Here is a 23,975-nt window from a genome sequence, read left to right as displayed (position 1 = left end):
CTTTAGCACCACATACAATAAGAGACCATAAAGGTGGCCTTTAGAGCATTTATAGAAAAGTCTCCAAGTCATCTGGTGAAGTTTCAGTAAGACATCTGAAACACTTTACGGACCCTAACCACCAACACCTGGGCTTGGAGGCCATCTGAGCTCTCCTGAGATTCAAAATGCAAATTAACCCAGGGTTACACTGGCACAGGCAGCAGGAGAGACTCAGCCGGGATCCAGGTGGTATTAGTTATTAATGTTAGGTCACAGGGTGCATGGAGACCTGTGGGCCTCACAAGCATGGCTGTGCCTAGGTAATGCAGGACAGTCTGACCCAGTGTAAGGAGCAGTTACCCAAAACAAGAAGAGTCACATGGTGGAACATTCCAATCCTGACCACCTGTGAGCAACTGAGTCCAGGTGTTCCCAGGACAAGGCACTGCCCCCTCCCTTGCTCTCCCTAATAGGCACTACCCTCTCCCTTGCTCTGGATATAAACATTTTTTGCTTCCCCTTAGTTCCGCTGCTCTGTTTTGCCAGACGGCCCTTTAGCTTAACCTTGCCTGCAATAAATTTTCCCTAATGGACTGGCCCTTGTGGTCTCTAGTCTCTTGGGTTGCAATTGATCACCTTACAATTAAAGAGGTAAAGCCCAGGCCGGGCATGGTGGCACACACTTGTAATCCCCGCGCTTGGGAGGCTGAGACAGGAGGATCGCACGGGTTCGAAGCCAGCCTCAGCTACTTAGTGAGGCTCTCAGCAACTTAGTGAGACCCTGTTTCCAAATAAAATATAAAATGGGTCTGGGAGTATAGCCCGGAGGTAGAAAGCCTCTGGATTCCACCCCCAGTACCAAGAAAGAAAGAAAAAGAGAGAGAGAGAGAGAGAAAGAAAGACAGACAGACAGACAGGAAGAAAGGAAGGATGTGAAGCCCAGCATGGTGGCGCACCTTGTAATCCCAGCATTCAGGAGGCTGAGACCAGAGGATTGAGGTTCGCGGACAGCCTCAGCTACTTAGTGAGGCCCTCCGCAACTTAGTGAGACCCTGTTTCAAATTTAAAAAAATAACAACAAAAAAAAACAATAAAAATGTGAGTAAGGAGTGCACCTGTAATCTTAGTATTGGAGAGGTTGAGATAAGAGGATTACAGATTTGCCATCAGCCTCAACAATTTGGAGAGGCAAAGCCCTCAGCAACTTAAACCTGTTTCAAATATAAATAAGCCACAACTAAGACCGTTTTTTTTTTTGTTTTGTTTTGTTTTTTGTTTTGTTTTGGGCTTTTTTTTTTTTTTTTTTTTGTAGTACTGAGGATGGAACCCAGAGACATTCTACCTTGGAGCTACACCCCATCCCTATTTTTTATTCTTTATTTTGAAACAGGGTTTCACTGAGTTGCAAAGGGCCTCACTAAATAACTGAGGCTGTCCACGAACAGGGATCCTCCAGTCTCAGCCTGCCAAATGCTGGGATTACAAGCATGCACCGCCATGCCTAGCAGTGAGACCGTTTTAAAATAAAATCGGAGATAGAATACCCCTGGGTTCAATCCCCCAGTACTAAAAAAAAGAAAAAAAAAATCAGGCTGAAGTATAACTTGGAGGTAGAATGCCTCTGAGTTTAGTCCTCAGTACACCCCCCCCCCAAATAAATAGAAGAATAAAATAGGAGTGGGAGCCGGGCATGGTGGCGCACACTTGTAATCCCAGAATTTGGGAGGCTGAGACAGGAGGATGGCACAGGTTCAAAGCCAGCCTCAGTTACTAAGTGAGGCTCTCAGCAACTTAGTGAGACCCTGTTTCCAAATAAACTATAAAATAGGTCTGGGAATATAGCCGGAGGTAGAAAAGCCCAAACGTTCCACCCCCAGTACCACAAAAAACAATAAATAAAAAATATTTTTTCTTTTGGGTCTAGGGATGGAACCCAGGGGCATTTGACCTCTGAGCTACACCCCCTGCCCTATTTTTTATTCTTTATTTTGAAACCGGGTCTCAATGAGTTGCAGAGGGCCTAAGTAGCTGAGGCTGTTCACAAACCGCAATCCTCTTGTCTCAGCCTCCCAAATGCTGGGATTACAAGCATGTGCCGCCATGCCCAGAGAAATAAATTTTAAAAATAGGGCAGGGCTGAGCATGGTGGCACACACTTGTAATCCCCACGCTTGGGAGGCTGAGACAGGAGGATTGCACGGGTTCAAAGCCAGCCTCAGCTACTTAGTGAGGCTCTCAGCAACTTAGTGAGACCCTGTTTCCAAATAAAAATTTAAAAAAAAAGGTCTGAGAGTATAGCCTGGAGGTAGAAAGCCTGTGGGTTCCACCCCCAATACCACCAAAAAAAAAAAAAAAAGGGCCAGGAAAAAAAATAAATAAAAATAAAAATAGGGCCAGGCTTGGTGCCGCACGCTTGTAATCTGAGCATTTGGGAGGCCGAGACCAGAGGATCGCAGTTCGCAAACAGCCTCAGCTACTTAGTGAGTACCTCTACAACTTAATGAGACCCTGTTTCAAAATTAAGAATAAAAAAATAGGGCAGGGAGTGTAGCCCGGAGGTTGAATGCCCCTGGGTTCCATCCCCAGACCCGCAAAAAAGAAAAAGAAAAATATAGGGGGGGGGGGTGGCCCGGAGGTAGAAAGCCCCAGGGTTTTACGACCAATGCCAAAAAAAAAAAAAAAAAAAAAAAAAAAGGAGTGGGAGCTGAGCATGGTGGCACAGGTTTGTAATCCTAGTACTTGGGAGGCTGAGACAGCAGAATCACATGTTTGAGACCAGTCTCAGCTACTTAGTGAAACCCTCTGCAATTTAGTAAAACAGTTTCAAAATAAAGAAAAAACAAGCATGGGAGTGTGTATGGCCCAAAGTTTAATCCCCAGTACACCCAGCTGAGAGGATAAATTTGAGACAGCCACGGCAATTCTGTAAGACCTTGATTTTGGTCTTAGTCTACCAAGTACTGAGACTAACAGTACACATCACATCTGACTTTGTGTGTGTGTGTGGTACTAGGGATTGAACCCAGGGGCATTCTACCTCTGAGCTACACTCCCAGACCGATTATTTTATTATTTATTTATTTATTTACTTATATATTTATTTTTGGTGGTACTGGGGTTACTGGAAACCCTTCTACCTCCGGGTTACACTGCTAGATCTATTTTTATATTTTTTTAAATTTGGAAACAGGGTCTCTTAAACCAGCGCAGCTGGTTTCAAACCTGCGCGATCCTCCTGTCTCCCACTCCCAAGGGTAGGGATTACAAGTGTGCGCCACCACGCACGCGGCCAGACCTATTTTTTGTTTTTGAAACAGGATTTTTACTAAGTTGCAGAAAGCCTAAGTAGCTGAGGCTGGCCTCAAACATGTGATTCTCCTGTCTCAGCCTCCCAAGTACTAAGATTACAAACCTGTGCCACCATGCTCAGCTCCCACTTCAAACCTATGATCCTCCTGTCTAAACCTCCCAAATTCTGGGATTACAAGTGTGCCCCACCATGCCTGGCTCCTTTAATATTTTTTGCAGTACTGGGATGGAACCCAGAGGTTATCTCAGAGATACACCCCTAGCTCTATTTTTTATTCTTTATTTTGAAACAGGGTCTCACTTAGTCTCAAAGGGCCTAAGTAGTAGCTGAGGCTGGCCTTGAACCACAATCCTCCTGTCTTAGCCTCCCAAATTCTGAGATTACAAGCATGCGCCACCATGCCTGGCTATTTTATTTTTTTATGGTACTATAGATGGAACCCTGGGGCTTTCTACCTTCAAGCTACACCCCCCAGCCCAGGGTCTGAGTTGCAAAGGGCCTAAGTAGCTAAGGATATCCACAAATCACAATCTTCCTGTCTCAGCCTCCCAAATGCTAGGATTAGAAGCATGCACCACCACACTTGGCTGCCTTTTATTTTGGCACAAGGTCTTGCTAAATAGACAAGTTGCTGAGGCTGGGCTCAAACATGTGATTATCCTGTCTCAGCCTCCCGAGTACTGGGATTACAGATGAAAGCCACCATGCCCAGTCCCCAGCATTTTCGTTTTTTGTGGTACAGGGCATTGAACCCAGGGAAATTCTACTTCTGAGCTATACCCCCAGCCCTATTTATTGCTTTTTATTTGAAAACAAGGTCTAAATTGTGGAGGATCGAAGATGCTGAGAATGACTGCAAAAATGCTATTTTCCTGTCTCAGTCTACCAAGTACTGGGTTTACAGGTGTGAGTTATCATGCCTGGCACTCCCAGCCCATTATATATATATTTTTATACATATAGTAATATATATATATATATATATATATATATATATATTGTGTGTGCGCCATTTTATTTTTTACTTTGAAATAGGGTCTTGCTATGCTGCTCAGGCTGGCTTCAAACCTGTGATCCTCCTGTCTCAGCCTCCAAAGCTTAAGTATTACAAACTATGCCTTGCAAAAAATCTTAATTTATGGCAAGGCTGGGCGTGGTGGCACACATTTGCAATCCCAGTATTTGGGAGGCTGAGACAGCATGACACAGGTTCACAGACAGCCTCAGCTACTTAGTGAGACCCTCCCTACTCAGTGAGACCCTGTTTCAAAATAAAGAATAAAAAATAGGGCTGGAGGTACAGCTCAGAGGTAGAATGCCCCCGGGTTTCAATCCCTAGTACTGCAAAAAAAAAAAAAAAAAAGAGGAGGGGAAGGGGTGTAATTTGGAGGTAGAATGCCTCTGCATTCAATCCTTAGTATCCCCTCCCAAAAAGTAAAAATAAAATAGGACTTGAAGGAGCCAGGTATCATGATACAAGTTTGGAATTCCAGTACTTGGGAAGCTGAGACAGGAGGAATGCAGGTTGGTGGCCAGCCTTAGCAACTTGTGAAGCCCTCAGCAATTTGAGTCTCTGTTTCAAAATAGAGAATTAAAGAATTGGGTGGGGGTATAGCTCAGAAGTAGAATACTCCTGGGTTCAACCCCCAGTGAAACAACAACAGAGCCTGGTTTAATTCTTAATTTTGCATCTAGGTGAGACTGTCCAATCCATATAAAAGTTTTCCATGTACTAGTTTCATTTTGTTTTTGTTTTTTTTTTACTTTCAAAAACTGTGAACATATTGAGATAAAAACTTCTGAAATGTTATAAATAAAAAAACGTGGGGGCTCCTAAAACCACAAGTATGAGTGACTAACGTGGCTCCCACACTGCCCACTGCACCCTTCCTACTGGCCCACCATTGCAGGATTTCCTTGGATCTCATGGTCTAACAGTCATGGTCGCCACAGCAGCCTGCACTAATACCAAGGCCAGTTGTCTTCTCCAAAGAAAACCTAATTGTCTTTTGCAACAGAGTTCCTATAAAAAGCAGGCTCAGTCCTGTCCTGGGTCCAGGATTTTCCCAGGCAGCCAAGTGACTTTGCATGTCAATATTGAAAACTGCGCTTTGTCTGGATATCATCAAGAATCTGTTGTAGCTCCTCATCTTCAAACCGCCCCTCCAGGCTGCAAGGAAACAAAGAAATGAGTGAGTTAGCGACTAGCAATGTTCCCAAATTCTTCTTTGTGGTACAGGGGGTTGAACCCAGGGCAGTCTAACTATAAGCTACATCCCGAGCCCATTTGACTTTTTGTTGGGAAACAAGGTCTCACTAAGTTGCTGAGGCTGGCCTCAAATCTGAGAATACATGTTAAGCACCCATTCTACCACTGAGCTACGCCACAGCATTATTTATTTATTCACTTGGGGAGAGACAGGGGATTGAACACAGCAGCATTCTTACTCCTAGCTACACCCCATCCTTTCTGCTTATTTTTATTTTAAAACAGAGTATCACAAGCTGGGCGTGGTGGCTCACGCTTGTAATCCCCGCGCTTGGGAGGCTGAGACAGGAGGATCGCGCAGGTTCGAAGCCAACCTCAGCTACTTAGTGAGGCTCTCAGCAACTTAGTGAGACCCTGTTTCCAAATAAAATATAAAATGGGTCTAGGAGTATAGCCTGAAGGTAGAAAGCCTCTGGGTTCCATCCCCTAGTACCACCCGAAAAAAAAAAAAAAAAGAGTATCACTAAGTTGCTGAGGAACTCACTAAGATTGCTTGAACCTGCAAGCCTTGTGTCTCAGCCTCCCAGGTAATGGGAATACAGAAGTACATCACTGTATGTGGCCTACAGCCCATTTGTTTCTTGGTTAGTTGTACTAGGAATTGAACTTGGGAAAATTATTCTATCCTCAAACTATCCCCCAGCCTTTTTCATTTTTTTGTTTTGAGACAGGGTCTCACTAGGTCATTATAAATCTTGCTACAATACTGAGGCTGTCCTTGAATCTGCAATCCTTCTATCTCAGCTTCCCAAGTACTAAGATTATTTACAAGTGTGCTTAGACGTAGTAATTCTACTGGTAGAAATTTATCCAATACACACAGAACGCATCACAACTGGTACTTACCTTGGGATCAGAGCCTTGGATTCCTCAGCAGTCTCTGGACAAAGGTTGGCTAGACAGGCCAATTCAAACTTATGCAGCTTTTTCTGGAGCAGCAAGCTGATCATAGGAGATAAAAATCAAATATCAGCAAATAAATAACAGGAAGATCAAATGCACCTAGCAAAGAAAGGGAAAACTATCTGTAACTATTTTTATTTTTGCAGATTTGCACACAGTAGAATATACTGTATATCAAAGAGAAATACCTGTATGTCAAAATATCAGATATACATCTAACACCATGAGTTAGATCACCCTGGGTTCTATCACCAGTACTTCCAAGATACATCCCCAGACCTTTTTTTTTTTTTTTTTGCAGTATTGGAGACGGAACCCAAGGGCATTCTACCTCTGAGCTACATCCCCAGCTCACAGGTAGAATGCCCCTGGGTTTGTTCAAAACAAAGAATTGTTTCAAAACACAGAACACAGAACACAGAATTTTGTTTCAAAACAAAGAATAAAAAATAGAACTAGGAGCTGGGCATGTTGGCACACACTCATAATCCCCGTGCTTGGGAGGCTGAGACAGGAGGATTGCACAGGTTCGAAGCCAGCCTCAGCTACTGAGTGAAGCTCTCAGCAACTTAGTGAGACGCTGTTTCCAAATAAAGTATAAAATAGGTCTGGGAGTAGAGCCCAGAGGTAGAAAGCCCCTGGGTTCCACCCCCGTACTAACAAAAAAAAAAAAAAAAAATAGAACTAGGGATGCAGCTTGAATGTAGAATGCCCCGGGCTTCTATCCCCAGTACAGGGGGAGAAACAAAACAAAACAAAACAAAAAGAACAGCTTGGGAACACTGTATACCTTGAGTACCTTAAAACCTTTCCCCAGGAACTGTATTGCTTTCCACTCTTAATTGCTCCTCTCAGCTTCTTTTTAAGTTTTACTATTAAACTCATGGTGTTAGCCAGGCAAAGTAGCATATGGTTGTAATCCCAGCATTTGGGAGGCTGAGACTGGAGGATCATGGTTTGTGGACAGCCTCAGCTGGAACCCCGGGGCATTCGACCTCTGAGCCACACCCCCTGCCCTATTTTTATTCTTTATTTTGAAACAGGGGTCTCGTTGAGTTGCAAAGGGCCTCACTAAGTAGCTGAGGCTGTCCTCAAGCCCGAATCCTCCTGCCTCATCCTCCTGAGTGGTGGGATTTCAAGAGTGAGCCACCACACCCGGCTCAGGTATTTCTCTTTGATATGCAGCATTCTCTAATGCTGTGCACATATACACGTACACAGCATCTGGGCTGAGCATGTCTAAGTCTCTGGGTTCAATCTCCAGCACCCAGAAACAAAAATGTCCAAAGGGGCCGGGAACTGTGGCTCATGCCTGAAATCCCAGTACTTGGGAGGCTGAGACAGGATGGCAAGTTCAAGGACAGCTTCAGCAAGTAGTGAGATGTCATCAACCTAATGAGATCCTCTTTCAAAATGAAAATAAAATAGGGCTGAGGTTGAAGCGCAGAGGAAGAATGCCCCTGGGTTCAATCCCTAATGCCACACACAAAAAAAGAGGGCTTAAGCCTGGTGTGGCGGTACACACTTTAAATCCCAGTATTTGGGAGGCTGAGACAGGAGGATCACAGGTTTGAGGGCAGCTTCAGTAACCAAGACTGTCTTTCAAATTAAAATTTTAAAAAATTAAGACTGACTAGCCTCAGCTACTTAGTGAGGCCTCTGCAACTTAAAGAGACCTTGTTTGAAAATAAAGAATAAGGCCAGGAATGGTGGGGAATGCTTGTAATCCCAGTACTTGGGAGACTGAGACAGGAGAATTGCAAGTTTGCAGCAAGCCTCAGATACTTAGTGACAGATTCTGCAACTTTGTGAGACCCTGTTTCAAAATAAAAACAGGGGCAGGGCATGGTGGTACATGCTTGTAGGAAGCTGAAATGGAGGATCTTGGTTAACAGACAGCCTCAGCTAGTATTTAGTGAGGCCCTTTGCAACTCAGTGAGGCCCTGTTTCAAAATAAAGAATAAAAAATAGGGCTGGGGGTATAGCTTGGAGGTAGAATGCCCCTGGGTTCAATCCGCAGTACTGCAAAATCAAAAACAAACAAACAAACAAACAAACAAAATAGGGCTAGAGGTGTAGTTCGGAGGTTGAATGCCCTTGGGTTCTATCCCAGTAGCACAAAAATAAATAAATCAATCAATAAATAAATAAATACCAGTCGGGCGTGGTGGAGCACGCTTGTAATCCCCACACTAGGGAGGCTGAGACAAGAGGATGGCGCAGGTTTGAAGCCAGCCTCCCCTGGATTAAGAGACTCTGTTTCCAAATAAAAAATATGAAATAGGCCTGGGAGTGTAGCCTGGAGGTAGAAGGTGCCTGGGTTCCATCCCTAATACCACCAAAAATAAATAAATAAATAAATAAATAAATAAATAAATAAATAGGGCTGGGGGATAAAGCTTGAAGATAGAATGCCCCTAGATTCAATCCCCGTACACACACACACATATACATGAGGGTGGTGCTAGGGATCATTTGCTAGGGCCTCTTGCATACTAGGAAAGGTCTCCACCACTCAGACAGACTCTCCCAGCTTAATTTTTATTTATTTATTTTTTGTGGTACTGGGGATGGAACCCAGGGGCATTCTACCTCCAAGCTATATCCCCAGCCCTATATTTTTCTTCTTCTTTTTTTTTTTTTTTTGGTGGTACTGGGGATGGAACAACCCAGGGGCTCTTCTACATCCAGGCTATACTCCCAGACCTATTTTATACTTTTTATTTGGAAACAGGGTCTCTTAAGCCAGCGCGGCTGACTTCGAACCTGCGCCATCCTCCTGTCTCCGCCTCCCAACCGCGGGGATTACAAGTGTGCACCACCATGCCCGGCTCCCAGACCTATTTTATATTTTATTTGGAAACAGAGTCTCACTAAGTTGCTGAAAGCCTCACTAAGTAGCTGAGGCTGGCTTCAAACCTGTGCGATCTGCCTGTCTCAGCCTCCCAAGTGCTAAGATTACAAGCATACACCACCATGCCCAGCTTTTTACTCTTTATTTTCAAACAGGGTCTCACTGAGTTGCAAAGGGCCTCACTAAACAGCTGAGGCTGTCCTTGAACCACGATCTTCCTGTCTCAGCCTCCCAAATGCTGGGATAACAAGCATGTGCCACCACGCCCAGCAATTATTAAATTTTTCATAAATAAACTATTTTATTTAAAAATTAAATTCACACATGATTTTCTGGAAAAAGAGAAAGAATTACCCACAGAATTCCAACAGTCTAGATTGATAGAAACTCTTTTTTTTTTTTTTTTTTTTTGCAGTACTAGGGATGGAACCCAGGGACATTTGGCCTCCAAGCTACACCCCTTGCCCTATTCTTTTATTCTTTATTTTTAAACCAGGTCTCACTGAGTTGCAAAAGGCCTCACTAAGTAGCTAAGGCTGTCCAAGAACCGCGATCCTCTGGTCTCAGCCTCCCAAATGCTGGGATTACAAGCGTGTGCCACAACACCCGGCTAGAAACTCTTTTTTAGCACTTACCTACGGACGCTGGCAATGGTTTCTCTATTTTTGAAACGACTGAAACGACCCGTGTAGGTTAGAGTTTTCATGAAGACTCCGGAGAGTTCCTGCTCATCCTCTGCACTCTCGTTCTGTTGTTTTCGATGCTCTAGAAGCATATGAACTTCGGAATTTAAAAGTGTCTCCGCTGTTTCAAACTCTGTTTGTGAGAAGCATAAATGTTGGCTGAAAGTATTTCTTCCAAAGTCTGCTTAGAGCTCTTTACTGCATTTGAACATTTCCCTGACTACAGAAATCCAGGGGCTTTCTATTTCACATCTTTTTTTTTTTTTTTTTTTTTGGTGGTACTGGGGGTGGAATCCAGAGGCTTTCTACCTCCGGGCTATAATCCCAGACCTATTTTATACTTTATTTGGAAACAGGGTCTCATCTAAGTTGCTGAGAGCCTCACTAAGTAGCTGAGGCTGGCTTCGAATCTGTGCGATCCTCCTGTCTCAGCCTCCCAAGCACGGGAATTACAAGTGTGCACCAACACACCCAGCTCTATTTCACATCTTTGCTTTTATCCACGCACCACTCTGGTGTACCAGAGTATTGGCAGTGTGTATGAGATATAAAATTTAGCTCACTTGGGTGAGACATACTTTCTCTTAAAAAAAAAAAGTTTTGGGTCCAGGCTTGGTGGCGCATGCTTGAAATCCCAGCATTCGAGAGACCAGAGTATTGCAATTCATAGACAGCCTCAGCTACTTACTGAGGCTGTTTGTAACTCAGTGAGATCCTGTTTCAAAGAATAAAGCATAAAAAATAGAGCTGGGGATGTAGCTCAGAGGTAGAATGCAAATAAAAAAAAAAAAAAAATTTGTGGCCAGTTGGTGGTGCATGTCTGTAATCCCAGTACTTTGAACACTGAGACAGGAGGATCACAAGTTTGTGGCCAGCCTCAGCTGCTTATTGAGGTCCTTTGTAATTTAGTGAGACTGTTTCAAAATAAAGGATAAGCCAGGTATTGTGGTGCAGTCTTGTAATCCCAGCATCTGGGAGGCTGAGACAGGAGGACTGTGCAAATTCAAAGCTAGCCTCAACTACTTAGTGAAGCCCTTTGCAACTCAGTGAGATCCTGTTTCAAAAATAAATAAATAAATAAATAAATAAATAAATAAATAAATAAATAAATATAGGGCTGGTGTGTCGCTCAGAGGTAGAATGCCCCTGGGTTCCATCCCCAGTACTGAAAAAAAAAATTTTTTTAAACATAGTGTTTTAGCCTTGTGTGGTGAGGCACACTTGTAATCCCAGCATTTAGGAGGTTGAAACAGGAGGACTGCAGTTTGTGGACAGCCTCAGCTACTACTTAGTAAGGTCTTTTGCAACTCAGTGAGACCCTGTTTCAAAAAATAAAGAATAAACTGAGCATGGTGGTGCATGCTTGTAATCCCTGCACTTGGGAGGCTGAGACAGGATTACGCAGGTTCGAAGCTAGCCTCAGCTGGCTTAAGAGACCCTGTTTCCAAATAAAATATAAAATAGGTCTGGGAGTGTAGCCCGGAGGTAGAAGGCCCCTGAGTTCCATTTCCAAAATAAATAAATATATATATATGGCTTAGGGTATAGCTTGGAGGTAGAATGCCCCTGGGTTCAATCTCCAGTATGGGGGGGGGGGAAATAGGGTCTCATTAAATTGCATAGGGCCTCATTAAGTTGCTGGCTCTGGCTGAGAACTTGTGATACTCCTGTCTTAGCCTCCCAAAATGCTGGGATCAGAAAGGTGGCCCACCATGCCTAGATGAGACTGTTTCAAAAGAAAACACAAAATTGGGCTGGGTGTACAGTTCAGAGATAGAATGCCCCAGTTTCATTTACCAATCCTCCCCGTGTGTGTGTGTGTGTGTGTGTGTGTGTGTGTGTGTGTGTGTGTGTGGCATGCACGCTTTTGGGGATGGAATTGAAATTCAGGGACATTCTGCCTCCAAGCCAGAGCCCAGCCCTATTTTTTTATTCTTTATTTTATTTTATTTATTTATTTATTTTTTTGGTGGTACTGGGGGTGGAACCCAGAGGCTTTCTCTGGGCTATACTCCAAGACCTATTTTATATTTCATATGGAAACAGGGTCTCACTAAGTTGCTGAGAACCTCACTTAAGTAGCTGAGGCTGGCTTTGAACCCGTGTGATCCTCCTGTCTCAGCCTCCCAAGTGCAGAGATTACAAGTGTGCACCACCACACGCAGTTTTTATTCTTTATTTTAAAAACAGGGTCACACTAAACTGCAAAGAGCCTCTAAGTAGTAGCTGAGGCTGTCCTCCAATTGGATCCTCCTGTGTCAGCCTCCCAAATGTTGAGATTACAAGTGTGTGCCACCATGCCCAGTTGATTTTAGGGGCATGTTACCTCCAAGATACATCCCCAGGTTTTGTTGTTGTTTTTTGTTTTTCATACTGGGAATGGAACCCAGGGGCATTGCACCTCCAAGCTACACCCTAGCCCTATTTTTTAGTGTGACTGATTGATTGATTGATTGATTGGTACTGGGGGTGTAACCCAAGGGGCTTTCCACTCCAGGGCTATACCCGCAACCCAATTTTTATATTTTCTTTGGAAACAGGGCTTCACTAAGTTGCTGAGAGCCTCACTAAGCTGCTGGTTTTTATTATTTGAAACAGTCTCACTGAATTGTGAAGGGCTTTGCTAAATAACTGAGGGTGGCTGTAAACCCAGATCCTCATGTCTCAGCCTCCCAAGTACTGGGATTCCTAGTGTGTATCACCACCAAACCCTGTCCCTTCTCAGCTTTAGTGTTTCATTTCCCTGACTCTCTCGGCTTACACTCTCTCCTTTCTCTTATGCTCACTTTAAAAGGACCAAAAAATGGTGTATTCATTTCGAGTCACCCCCTCCATGCCAGTCTGGTATGGAGCTGTATTTCTATTTTCTGTATTTCTATCTTTTAATAAATTTCTTTAAATCTTCAAAAAAATTAAATATAAAATAAATGGACCAGAAAAGCCGGGCGTGGTGGAGCACGCTTGTAAGGAGGATCACACAGGTTCGAAGCAAGCCTCGCTGGCTTAAGAAACCCTGTTTCCAAATAAATACAAAATAGGTCTGGAAGTGTAGCCCGGAGAAGGGTTCCATCCCCAGTACCACCAAAAAATAATAATAAATAAAAGGACCAGAAATTCCGTAAAAACTGAAGTTGACTTCAATTCACCCTGGACTCTTTTCACTACTGCAATATTACTGATTACAGTCTGCCCTGAAGTGGGACTGTAGATCAGAAGTGGAGCACTTGTTCCTAAAGAGATGCTCTGGGTTTGAGACCCAGTAAGGAAAATCTGTCCAGAGCACACTGGCATACAGCTTTGCTTATCTTAAGACATATCTGTTCAGCACCTCGCATGCGGTTAACAGATAAGTCTAGTACTAAAATTCGGGCGTGGTGCTACACGCTTGTAATCCCAGTACTTGGGAGGCTGAAACAGGAGGATCGCACAGGTTCGAAGCCAGCCCTAGCTACTGAGTGAGGCTCTCAGCAACTTAGCGAGACCTTATTTCCAAATAAAATATAAAAATAGGTCTGGGACTCCGGACGTGGTGGCGCACGTTTGCAAACCCAGCATTTGGGAGGCTGAGAAGAATCAAGGTTCGAGGACAGCCTCTGGTTCTACTTAGTGAGGACCTTGCAACTCAGTGAGACCTGTTTCAAAATAAAGAATAAAAAAATAGGGCTGGCAGTGTAGCTCAGAGGTAGAATGCCCTGGGTTCCATCCCCAGTATCGAAAAAAAAAAAAAAGAAAAAAAAAAAAAGGTCTGGGAGGTAGAAAGCCCTTGAGTTTCATCCCCAGTAACACACACACACACGTACTAAAAACAGGCAGCCAGAAGCCGTCCCTGGAAATACTGACGTCGGCCGCCTATAACTCCGAGAGCCGGGGAGTGGAATCAAGATAATATGGCCCTCTCTGCCAGACGCTAAGCAAAGCTCCCCCGCGCCCCGCGTCCCCCGCGCCCGCCTGCACGCCGAGAGCTGCCCCGGGCGGGCGGACAAGCCCAGGCCACGGGATGGGCGAAAAGTCGCGCGGTACCAGCCCACCTTTCGGAAAAATGAGCTGCGAGGCGTCCTCCTCCACATCTGCCGCGCGAGGATCGCTGCCTCCCGCAGCCATTTCTGGGCCGCTCAGCGGTACAGCCGGAAGTGTGGGCGGGCAACTGCCGGCCGGAAGGGGCGGGCCCTATGTTTTGGGGGCGGGGCCTCGAGTGTGGGACCCGAAAGCCCTGAGGGCGGCGGCGCTGGGGCCCGCCCCACGGAGGGGCGCCCTGGGCTGGGGGAGTGGTTTACTTCCGACCTACATCCTGGTACCCTACATTCCCGGACCTGTTTTTATTATTTATTTATTTGTTTTTTTTTTATTTATTGCGGGTCTGGGGATGGAACCCAGGCTTATTCTACCTCCGAGCTACACCCCCTGCCCTATTTTTTATTCTTTATTTTTGCAAAGGGCCTCACTAAGTAGCTGAGGCTGTCCTCACACCGCGATCCCCCGGTCTCAGCCTCCCAAATGCTGGGATTACAAGCGTGTGCCACCACGCCCCGCTTATTTTATATTCTTCATTTTGAGACAGGGTCTCACTTAAGTTGCAGAGGGCCTCACTAAGTAGCTGAGATTGTCCGCGAACCCAGATCCTCCAGTCTCAGCCTCCCAAATGCTGGGATTACAAGCGTGCGTCACCACGCCCAGCTCATTATTTTTTATTTTTAAACAAGGTCTAAATTGCGGAGTGTCCCACAAAGTAGTTAAGGCTGGCCGAGAATCCGTACACATACTCCTGTCTCAGCCTCCCAAGTACTGGGACTACAAGTGTGTGCCATCACACTTGTTTGTTTGTTTGTTTGTTTACTGTACTAGAGATTGGACCCAGGGCATTCTACCTCTGAGATACCCCTAGCTATTTTTTTTTGGGGGGGGCAGGTCTGGGGATGGAACCAGGGGCATTCGACCTCCGAGCTACAGCCCCTGCCCTATTTTGTATTCTTTGAGACAGGGTCTCATTAAGTTCCAGAGAGCCTAACTACTTAGCTGAGGTTGTCCACAAACCCACCATCCTCCTGTTTCAGCCTCCCGAATGCTGGGATTACAAGTGTGCGCCACCTTGCCCGGCTCTGATTTTTTTATTCTTTATTTTGAAACAGGGTCTCCCTGAGTTGCAAAGCGCCTCACTAAGTAGCGAGGCTGTCCGCAAACCAGGACCCTCCTCTCTCTGCCTCCCGATTGCTAGTACTGCAAGCGTGCTCCACCATGCCTGGTACCCGTAACTCTTTTTATTTTTAACCCTTTTTAAGTATTTTTAGTTTTTGAAACAGGGTTTCATTAAGTTGCGAAGGGCCTACTTAAGTAGCTGACGCTGTCTGCAAACTGCTGTTCTCTAGTCTTTGCCTCCCAAATGCTGGGATTGCAAGCATGCACCATCACTACTGGTTATTTTTAATGTGTGTGTGCGTGTGTGTGTGTGTGTGTGTGTGTGTGTGTGGTACTGGGGGTGGAACCCAGAGGCTTTCTACCTCTGGGCTATACTCCCAGACCTATTTTCTATTTTATTTGGAAACAGGGTCTCACTAGGTTGCTGAGAGCCTCACTAAGGTAGCTGAGGCTGGCTTCGAACCTGTGCGATCCTCCTGTCTCAGCCTCCCAAGCGCGGGGATTACAAGCGTGCGCCACCACGCCCGGCTCTTATTTTTAATTTTGAAACAAGGTCCCGCTAAATTGCTGAGGATCTCACTGAATTATTGAGGCTTTGCTAGGCACGGAGGCATACGCTCATAATCCCAGCACTTGGGAGGCTGAGACAGGAAAATCTCTGGTTAGCAGGCAGCCTTAGCAATTTAGTGTGGCCCTCTTCAACTTAGTGAGACTCTGTTTCAAATTTTAAAGAAATAGCCGGGCGTGGTGGCGCACGCTTGTAATCCCCGCGCTTGGGAGGCGGAGACAGGAGGATCGGCAGGTTCGAAGCCAGCCGAGCGCGCTGGCTTAGGAGACCCTGTTTCCAAAAATGAAAATGTAAAAATAGGTCTGGGAGTGTAGCCCGGAGGTGGAAGGGCTTCCAGGAACCCCAGTACCACAAAAAAAAAAAAAAATTTTAAAGAAATAAAGAAATAAATAAAAGGAGCTGGGCATAGTGGCACACCCTTGTAGTCCCGGTTCTGGGGAGGCTGAGACAAGGATTGAAGGTTTGTGGGCAGCTTTAGCTACTTAGTGAGGCCTTCTAAAACTTAGTGAGACCTTGTTTCCAAATAAAAAATAAAAATTAGTACTGGGGATGTAGCTCCGAGGTAGAATGTCCCTGAATTCAGTTCCCAGTACCACAAAAAAGGAAAAAAATAGGGATGGGAATGTAGCTCAGAGGGAGAGTGATCCTGAGTTTTATCCCTAGTAACCAGAAAAATATAAAAAAATAAAGAAGCCGGGTGTGGTGGCGCAGGCTTGTAATCCCGCGCTTGGGAGGAGACAGGAAGATCGCACAGGTTCGAAGCCAACAACGCTGGCTTAGGAGACCCTGTTTCCAAAAATAAAAAAGGTCTGGGAGGGTAGCCTGGAGGTAGAAGGGCTTCCAGGAACCCCAGTACCACCAATAAATAAATAAATAAATAAATAAATAAATAAATAAATAAATAAATAAAAATAAATAAATAATAGGGCTGGGAGTGTAGATCAGAGGTAGAATGAATGACTCAGTACTGCAAACAAATAATAAACTTTAAAAAAATGTTGAAACTAGCCTTAAATCTGTGATCCTTGGGTCAGCCTCCAAAGTACTGGTATCACAAGATATGCTCCATTGCCTCATGCTGTTATTTTCATGTGCGTGTATGTGCATGCATATATGCAAATACATGTATGTGGTGCTGTGCATTGAACCCAGGGTCATTCTTCCTCTGAGCTACATTCCCAGCCCTACTTTTTATTTTTTAAAACAGGGTGTCACTGAGTTGTAAAGGGCCTCACTAAGTAGCTAAGGCTGGCCACGAACCACGATCCTCCTGTCTCAGCCTCCTAAATGCTGGGATTACAAGCATGCATCACCATGCCCAGTTCATATTTTATTTTTTATTTGTAAAAAGAATCACTAAATTGCTAAGGATGGTTTTTACCCTGCAATCCTCCTGTTTTAGCCTCCCAAATTCTGGTATTACAAGCCTATGCCATAAAGGCCAGCTTGATTATTATTATTATTTTTTTTTTTTTTGCAGGTCTAGGGTTGGAACCCAGGGGAATTCGATCTCCGAGCTATGCCCCCTGCCCTATTTTTTATTCTTTATTTTGAAACAGGGATTCACTAAGTAGTTGAAGCTGTCCGCGAACCAGGATCCTCAGGTCTCAGCCTCCTGAATGGTGGTGGGATTACAAGTGTGTGCCACCACGCCCAGCTCTGATCATTTCCAGCATGTAGACTATAATATTGAAGGGCTGTGTGTGTGTGTGTTACTGGATATTGAACCCAGGGGCATTCTACCTCTCAGCTACACCCCCAGCCCTATTTTATTTCTATTTTCAAACAAGGTCTTAATAAGTTGTGGCAGGCCTCACTAAACTGCTGAGGCTGGTCTTCAACTTGTGATCCTCCTGTACCAACCCCCAAATACTGGGATTACAAATGTGCACCACCACACCCAAAGGCCTTTATCGTGTGTGTGTGTGTGTGTGTGTGTGTGTGTGTGTGTGTGTGTGTGTCTGTGTGTGTGTAGGAAGTGAACCTACCATTGTTGTCCCACTGAGCTATACCCCAGCTCCATTTAGGCAGGGGGATCTAGGGATGGAATCCAGGGGCATTCTACCTCCGAGCTACACCTCCTGCCCTATTTTTTATCCTTTATTTTGAAACCGGGTCTCACTGTGTTGAAGAGAGCCTCACTAAGTAGCTGAGGCTGTCCATGAACTGTGATCCTCAGGTCTCAGCCTCCCAAATGCTGGGATTACAAGTATCCACCACCACGCCCTGCTCCCAGCTCCATTTTTTATATCCAATTTAGTGAGCCACATTCTCACTAAATTGTCCAGGCTGGCCTTAAATTTAGGATCCTACTGCCTCAGCCTCAGCCTCTCAAATTGCTGGAATTAGTTATGTGTCACTGCACCCAGCAAGCACTGGTACTTGCTGGAAACTTGCATTGTGCTGCTGGTGGGTGAGGGCCTGTAATCCCAGTACTTGGGAGGCTGACAGGAGGACCCATGGCTCAAGGCCAGCCTCAGCATCTTGAGACCCTGTTTTTAAAAAAAAAAAAAAAAATAGGAGCTGGGCATAGTGGTGCAGGATTGTAATCCCAGTACTTGGGAGGTTAAGATAAGAGGATCTGGGTACGCGGCTAGCCTCAGCTACTTAGTGAGGCCCTTTGCAACTCAGTGAGACCCTCTCTCAAAATAAAGAATAAAAAATAGGGCTGGGCTGAGGTAGAATGCCCCCTGGGTTCCATCCCCAGTTTCATTAAACAAAAAGGGGCTGTTGAGGGCGTAGCTTAGAACCCCCTAGTTCAGTACCCAATGATACACACACATGTACTTCTGTCTTAGTGACAACAAAGGATACATCAGCTCTAGATTTGGATTTCTAACCTATGTTAATCCATCTGGATCGATTTTGTTGAAATAGTCACACTGTGGAGTATGCTTATAGTCACAGTACTTGGGAGTCTGAGACAGGATCGCAGATTCAAGGACAGCTTCAGCAACTTAGGGAGGCCCTCTGCAACTTTAGTGAGACCCTGTTTCAAAATTAGAACCAGGCGTGGTAGCGCACACTTATATCCCAGCATTTGGGAGACTGAGACAGGAGGATCGTGGTTCACAGCCTCAGCTACTTAGTGAGGCCCTTTGCAACTCAGCGAGACCCTGTTTCAAAATAAAGAATAAAAAATAGGGCTGGGGGTGTAGCTTGGAGGTAGAATGCCCCTGGGTTCCATCCCTAGTACCACAAAAATAAAAGGGGGGGGGTGGCAGTATAGTTCAGAGGTTAAAAAAAACTCTTGGTTTTAATCCTCAGTACCAAAGCAAAAGAAAACGAACATGCCTGATTACAAAAAAGGAGGCAGAGAACAATTCTTACCCATTATGGTTTATTCTCTACAATACTTCATTAAAGAGTTCAATGATTTGCACTCAGACGTTATATAGCCAAGAGGCAACCAAGTGTAATACAAAGAATTGGTCTGAAGTCTTTGCACGGAAGGCCATACAGTCTCTTATAGGGAAAAAAGAACGAAAATAAAAGCAGTAGCTCCCTAAGCTCCAGAAATCTCAAATAGAAAAGAACATTAACTGTTAGTGAAATTGTAGATGTTGACACATCATGGAAAACAGATCTTGTGCAAAAGATTAACACCTGGGACTTTTGTATAGATGATTTTTATTATAAACAGTAAAATATATGTAACACCTCAACTACAAACCTTTCATGTTGAAAGGGTCTCTAACATGAGTTGTTTTAATATTATAAAGCAAAAAGAATTTTTAAGAACCTCACAGTGGAAACAATCCAACACTGACAAACTCTTGTGACCAGACATCCTCTTATTTCATGTAAAACAAAGACAATTCATAATTACAGAGAATGTCCTAGCTGTGGGTATTATGAGACAAACCAACTTTGCAGACCAAAAGGCACTCACAGCTAGGGATGAAACAAACTCTGAATCAAGCCAGCCAAGATGGGCTGCCTCCTTGACAACAGTGGCTACCTCCCATTCAGCTCCAGTGGCCCCTGGACAAAAGAAAGGCTGGGCAGGAAACATCCCCTCTTCTCCATACCTGGTGCAGAGGCAGTTCAGTTCCAATTTGGAGCTGTGGCCTCCCTATGCAAAGGTGCCAGGTGGATGATCCAGACCTGGTGTTATTCCTGAGGGACACCTGCCACATGTTTCCATGAGGCCATCATGACCATATGTTCCCAGACTGCTTCCTGACTAGGCCTACCAGGATGGGCACGGATGGTGCCCACTCCTCAGGCCACTAGGGATTCCCTTGGCACTGCCGGACCTGTGTGGGAGTATGAGGGAATGTGCAGGGAGTAAGGCTTCTTCACTCCAAACCCAGAGCCCACTGTGGTGTGGTGCAGCGCTGGCCTTTGCCAGCCAGGTTCTTGTGCACTGATTTTTTTTTTTCCCCATTTCTTGGGTTTTAAATTTTTCTGTTCATTTTCTTAAATGGCAGGTATCCTACCCCACCCTTAATAAAATATGTACTATACAATGGAGAAGACAGATAGGGCAACATTTCTATGAGAAAAATAAGCTTGAGGAACATGGCACTATAAATGCTTGCATGACCAGTCTCACTGAGCGTGCTCAGGGGTGAAAGTTTAGCACCAATTTTTTTTTGCTTTTTTTTAATCTTTAGAAATTAAACACAACTTTTAACATAGAACACTTGAACAGTAATGAGTGTAGCCCTATGTATCAATACTGTTGTTGTACAAATTGGGAGGTGGGTGGTTAAGTCCAGAGCTGACCACCCTGACATCGATCCATGGCACCTAAGAGTAACTGTCGTCACGTTTGTAACAAGACATATATTATACTCAGCAGCAGGAATTCATGAACTGACCCTTTCACCTTCATTTCTGTCCCAAGGGCACCCAGCACAGCGGACAGGAGGGTGCAGCTTCGGCACCATGTTGTCCTCCCCACACATCTCAGGTCTTCACCAACAACGAGGAGCCCCCCCCCCCATACATATGGGGATGCCCAGAATACCACACATTTCCCCTCTGTGATTGTGCCCCTGCTTCCCTCCCCCATTCCTGGCAGATAAAAGCTCAAAGATCTTAGTTGAATATTTGCTCATTTTTGAAAGCCACACCATCACCACATAAACTCTAAAAAATAAATTAGCCCAAAATGTGTTCACTGGGTTGACCCCCAATTCACTTCAAGAGTTCTCTAAGCATGTTGTTGAAAACCAGTGTCTCATCCTCAGGATCCTTTATTCCAGTTGGCCACCTGTTCCTGTCAAACACTTTACCAGTGCCTTTGTGACAGCACTCCAAAAGCAACCCCCAAGTTCTATGAATTTGCCACCAAATGAATGAGAGGCAAGAGGGAGGAAAATGTGCTGACAGCTATTTGAAAAACAGCAACAACGGGGAAGGGGAACATCCCATGGAAGTTGAAATGACACACACAAATGAGTGACTTGGCAATCTGTCTGGTGGAGTGCAGATCCCCGGCATAGTAGGCAAGAGCAAGATTCGCCTTGTTCAGTTACACAGCTTTGTCCTGGGGTCCTAAGGAGTGAGACGTCAAGTCTTCTCACTTCAGGCAAACCAGAGAAAGGAACTTCCCTGCTTTAAGGTCCCTCAGGATGTTTGCCTGAGAAGAAAACCAGCTTAGAGACCCTGGATTCTCTCCTGTGGCATGTGCCTTTCTAAAGCCCAACCTCACCTACCACCTGTCTGCACATCTATGCTTCTAGAACCAGCTACATAGGCACTGCTACCAGTAGAGGGGTGAGGTAGCCAGGTGGCGAGGAAGAGGTCTTTCCTTTCAGGCCTGCAGATGGTGATGACGATGCCAGGACCTCCAGGGGTCATCTCCATCCATTCCTCAGCAGGTTACACCATAGAGCTCTGTTCAAGACCAGGAAATTGAATGCAGGGAGGGCCAGAAAGTCCAACTGAGAGTGGGATGAGAATTAAAACCTTCAAGGCTTATTAAGCTGTAGGACCTGCAACGCCATCCAAAGGGCTTCCGATCTTGATGTGGGTCTCTGTCCAGGAGCCTCAATGGCCTCGTAGTGCCCACGCTCAACCCTAACATGGCGTCCACTTACAGAGCATGGTGGTTGGGATCAACTCTTGGTATGCAATAAATTGGAAGTTTAAAAAAAGTAATTTAAAATAACCTAAAAATGTTTCTTGTTGGTCTCCGTTGCCCAGACTGCCAGGGGAACACACCTATTTCATCTGGGGAGGCTGTGGGTGTGTGTGGGGTAAGCCTCTACGAACCATCGACTCCAGCTTCCAGTGTGTGGCTAACACACATGGCAAATCACCAGACAAGGGTCTTCCAAACCCACAGAGTAATTTTCACTAGTCATGGAGGAGCCCCAATCCAACGGAACCCCATATTGAGGAAAGGCTGAGATAAGGCTTGGGCCCCTCAAGTTCTGTTTCATTCAATTAACCCCACACCCCTCAGTCAGTGGGAGGCAGACTTGGCAACGGAAGCTAGCATCATAAAATGGTGCAGTAATAGAAGTAACTGGACCAGGAAGAGGAGGCATCTGCTCCAATGATGTCATAGCCATTGGCGGCCACAGAGGGGTGGGACTGGTCATGCAGCCGTGTGTCAGGAGTAATGATTGTAGAGGGGCGGGGCATGAAGAGTGCCATTCTGGAAACAGTGCTGTCGAGAGGCAATATATTCTGCGTAACTGATTGTCACCTTCTCACTTCGGTACCTGCGTATAAGGAAACAGGCAAGGGTATTAGGAATCTCAAACACTTCATTCTGTAGTCACTCAGCAGAGAAAACCAAAGCTTATTCCACATTTTGAAAGAATAAAATGGAAGACCAAGAGCAATCTTACTTACAGAAAATGAAAGACGGCACAAGAAAACAATGTTGTTATTACAAATGAACAAGATGAAAAAGCACAATCACGATTCCCCCGAGAATGTGTCTCAGCACATCCCACCTCTAAGTGCTACATATGCTCATCAGGCTGCTCATAAGCAATCTGCTGCTGGGGTCTGGATGAAGAATTCCAAGATCAAATCACCTGGGTGGCAGACTGGAAGACTGCTGCACCAAAACCCAGTGTACACTGCACATCTACTTTCAAGTTAAAATAAGACAAATTTGACAAAAGTGCAACCTCAATTTGTAAAAGAGCAATAAGCAAGTTATTATAACTAGAAGGGGCACAGATACCTAATTCTGGGTCAAATTCTGATGAAGCAGGTTAAAGGATCCTTGGGCTACATAGGACAGGTCTCAATCCCCAGATGAATATGCCATATCACAGGGTCATCAGAACAAAATTCATTGCACTTTGGCTTTGCTCTGGAAAGAGCCATGAGTCAGGATGCGAAGCATGGGGTGTTACAAACCTATGGAGCCTACTACAGACCACAGGAGCTGGGTGTGACAATCCTTACCCAGAGCCATCTCTTTCCCACTGTAATCACTCCTCCACTGCAAGGTGATTATTCCTGAATTTTGACAGGGAAATGGCTGTTCAAATAAATTGTAATAATAATAATAATAATGCTTTGTATTTGAAGAGTGTTTCTTTTCTTTTTTAATTTTTTTGGTGCTGGGGATTGAACCCAGGGCCTAGTGCATGCTAAGCACGCACTCTACCACTGAGCTATGCCCCCAGCCCCTTAATTTTGGGGATCCAAAGCATTTCAAAAACACTGGGTTATCTTCCAAACAGACTTGTGAGGCTCATATATTACTAACGAGGGGCCCAACAAAGGCTCCTGAGAACTACTACTCTCAGTGTTTCCAGTTATAGTAGGGGTGGGAAGAGAACTGATCTCTACTGATTACCAACAGTGTTGCCTGGCCCTAGGCTAGAAATTCTCCATATACTACCTTATCACATCTTAAAACAACCCTAAGGAATTTTCATTCACATCTTACACACAGGAAACAGGTTCAGAGAGGTCACACAGCTAGTAACTGATCAAGCTGGGATTTCAGACCCCAAGTCCATGTGCATTCTACAACACAAGGCAACCTCCCCACAGAAGTACTGTCCCCAAACAGGGGAGGTATGTCCTTTAAATGCTGTACAAAGTGTTTCTGGTTGTCCTGCATTAGAAAGTAGCTCAACTGGCCCTGGACTTTCCCATTGGGAGCCTTCTCTAACTTGCCTTCCCTCATATGCTCTCAGCTCACTCTGCAGGCCAGAACTCAGCCCATCCCACCATCGGCGTGGCTATGGAGATGCACATGATGCCAGGAGTCTGCCTCTCCTGCCATGGCTTCCTCAGACCTCCCTCTCACCCGTATTGCTCTAGGTTAGGGACGTTAGTAAAGAAAA

The 23,975-nt window shown here is 45.0% G+C and overlaps 2 protein-coding genes across 4 annotated transcripts in view; both read right to left on the bottom strand.

Moving 5' to 3' along the window:
- Positions 1-5,383: 5,383 nt before the first annotated feature.
- On the bottom strand, positions 5,384-14,102 carry POLR2D (RNA polymerase II subunit D; the record flags this gene model as incomplete). Of its 2 annotated transcripts, XM_080689663.1 has the most annotated exons (4): positions 5,384-5,462; positions 6,408-6,503; positions 9,954-10,134; positions 14,030-14,102. In XM_080689663.1, the coding sequence occupies 4 exons, from the start codon at positions 14,100-14,102 to the stop codon at positions 5,384-5,386; spliced, it is 429 nt and encodes a 142-aa protein (XP_080545789.1). The 2 variants fall into 2 exon arrangements, with proteins under 2 accessions (XP_080545789.1, XP_080545790.1); XM_080689664.1 differs by lacking the exon at positions 6,408-6,503.
- Positions 14,103-22,270: 8,168 nt separating this feature from the next.
- Positions 22,271-23,975, bottom strand: part of AMMECR1L (AMMECR1 like) — a gene marked incomplete at both ends in the record, with an annotated part of 36,541 nt that continues 34,836 nt past the window's right edge. For both annotated transcript variants that reach the window (XM_080690216.1, XM_080690215.1), the window contains one exon: positions 22,271-22,382. In XM_080690216.1, coding sequence (XP_080546342.1) covers positions 22,271-22,382 — 112 coding nt within the window. The remainder of the gene's footprint in view (positions 22,383-23,975) is intronic.

Source organism: Muscardinus avellanarius, assembly GCF_963383645.1.
Source record: "Muscardinus avellanarius genome assembly, chromosome: 2".
In the NCBI taxonomy this organism is placed as follows: Eukaryota; Metazoa; Chordata; class Mammalia; order Rodentia; family Gliridae; genus Muscardinus; species Muscardinus avellanarius.
This window is presented reverse-complemented; position numbering and strand designations above follow the sequence as displayed.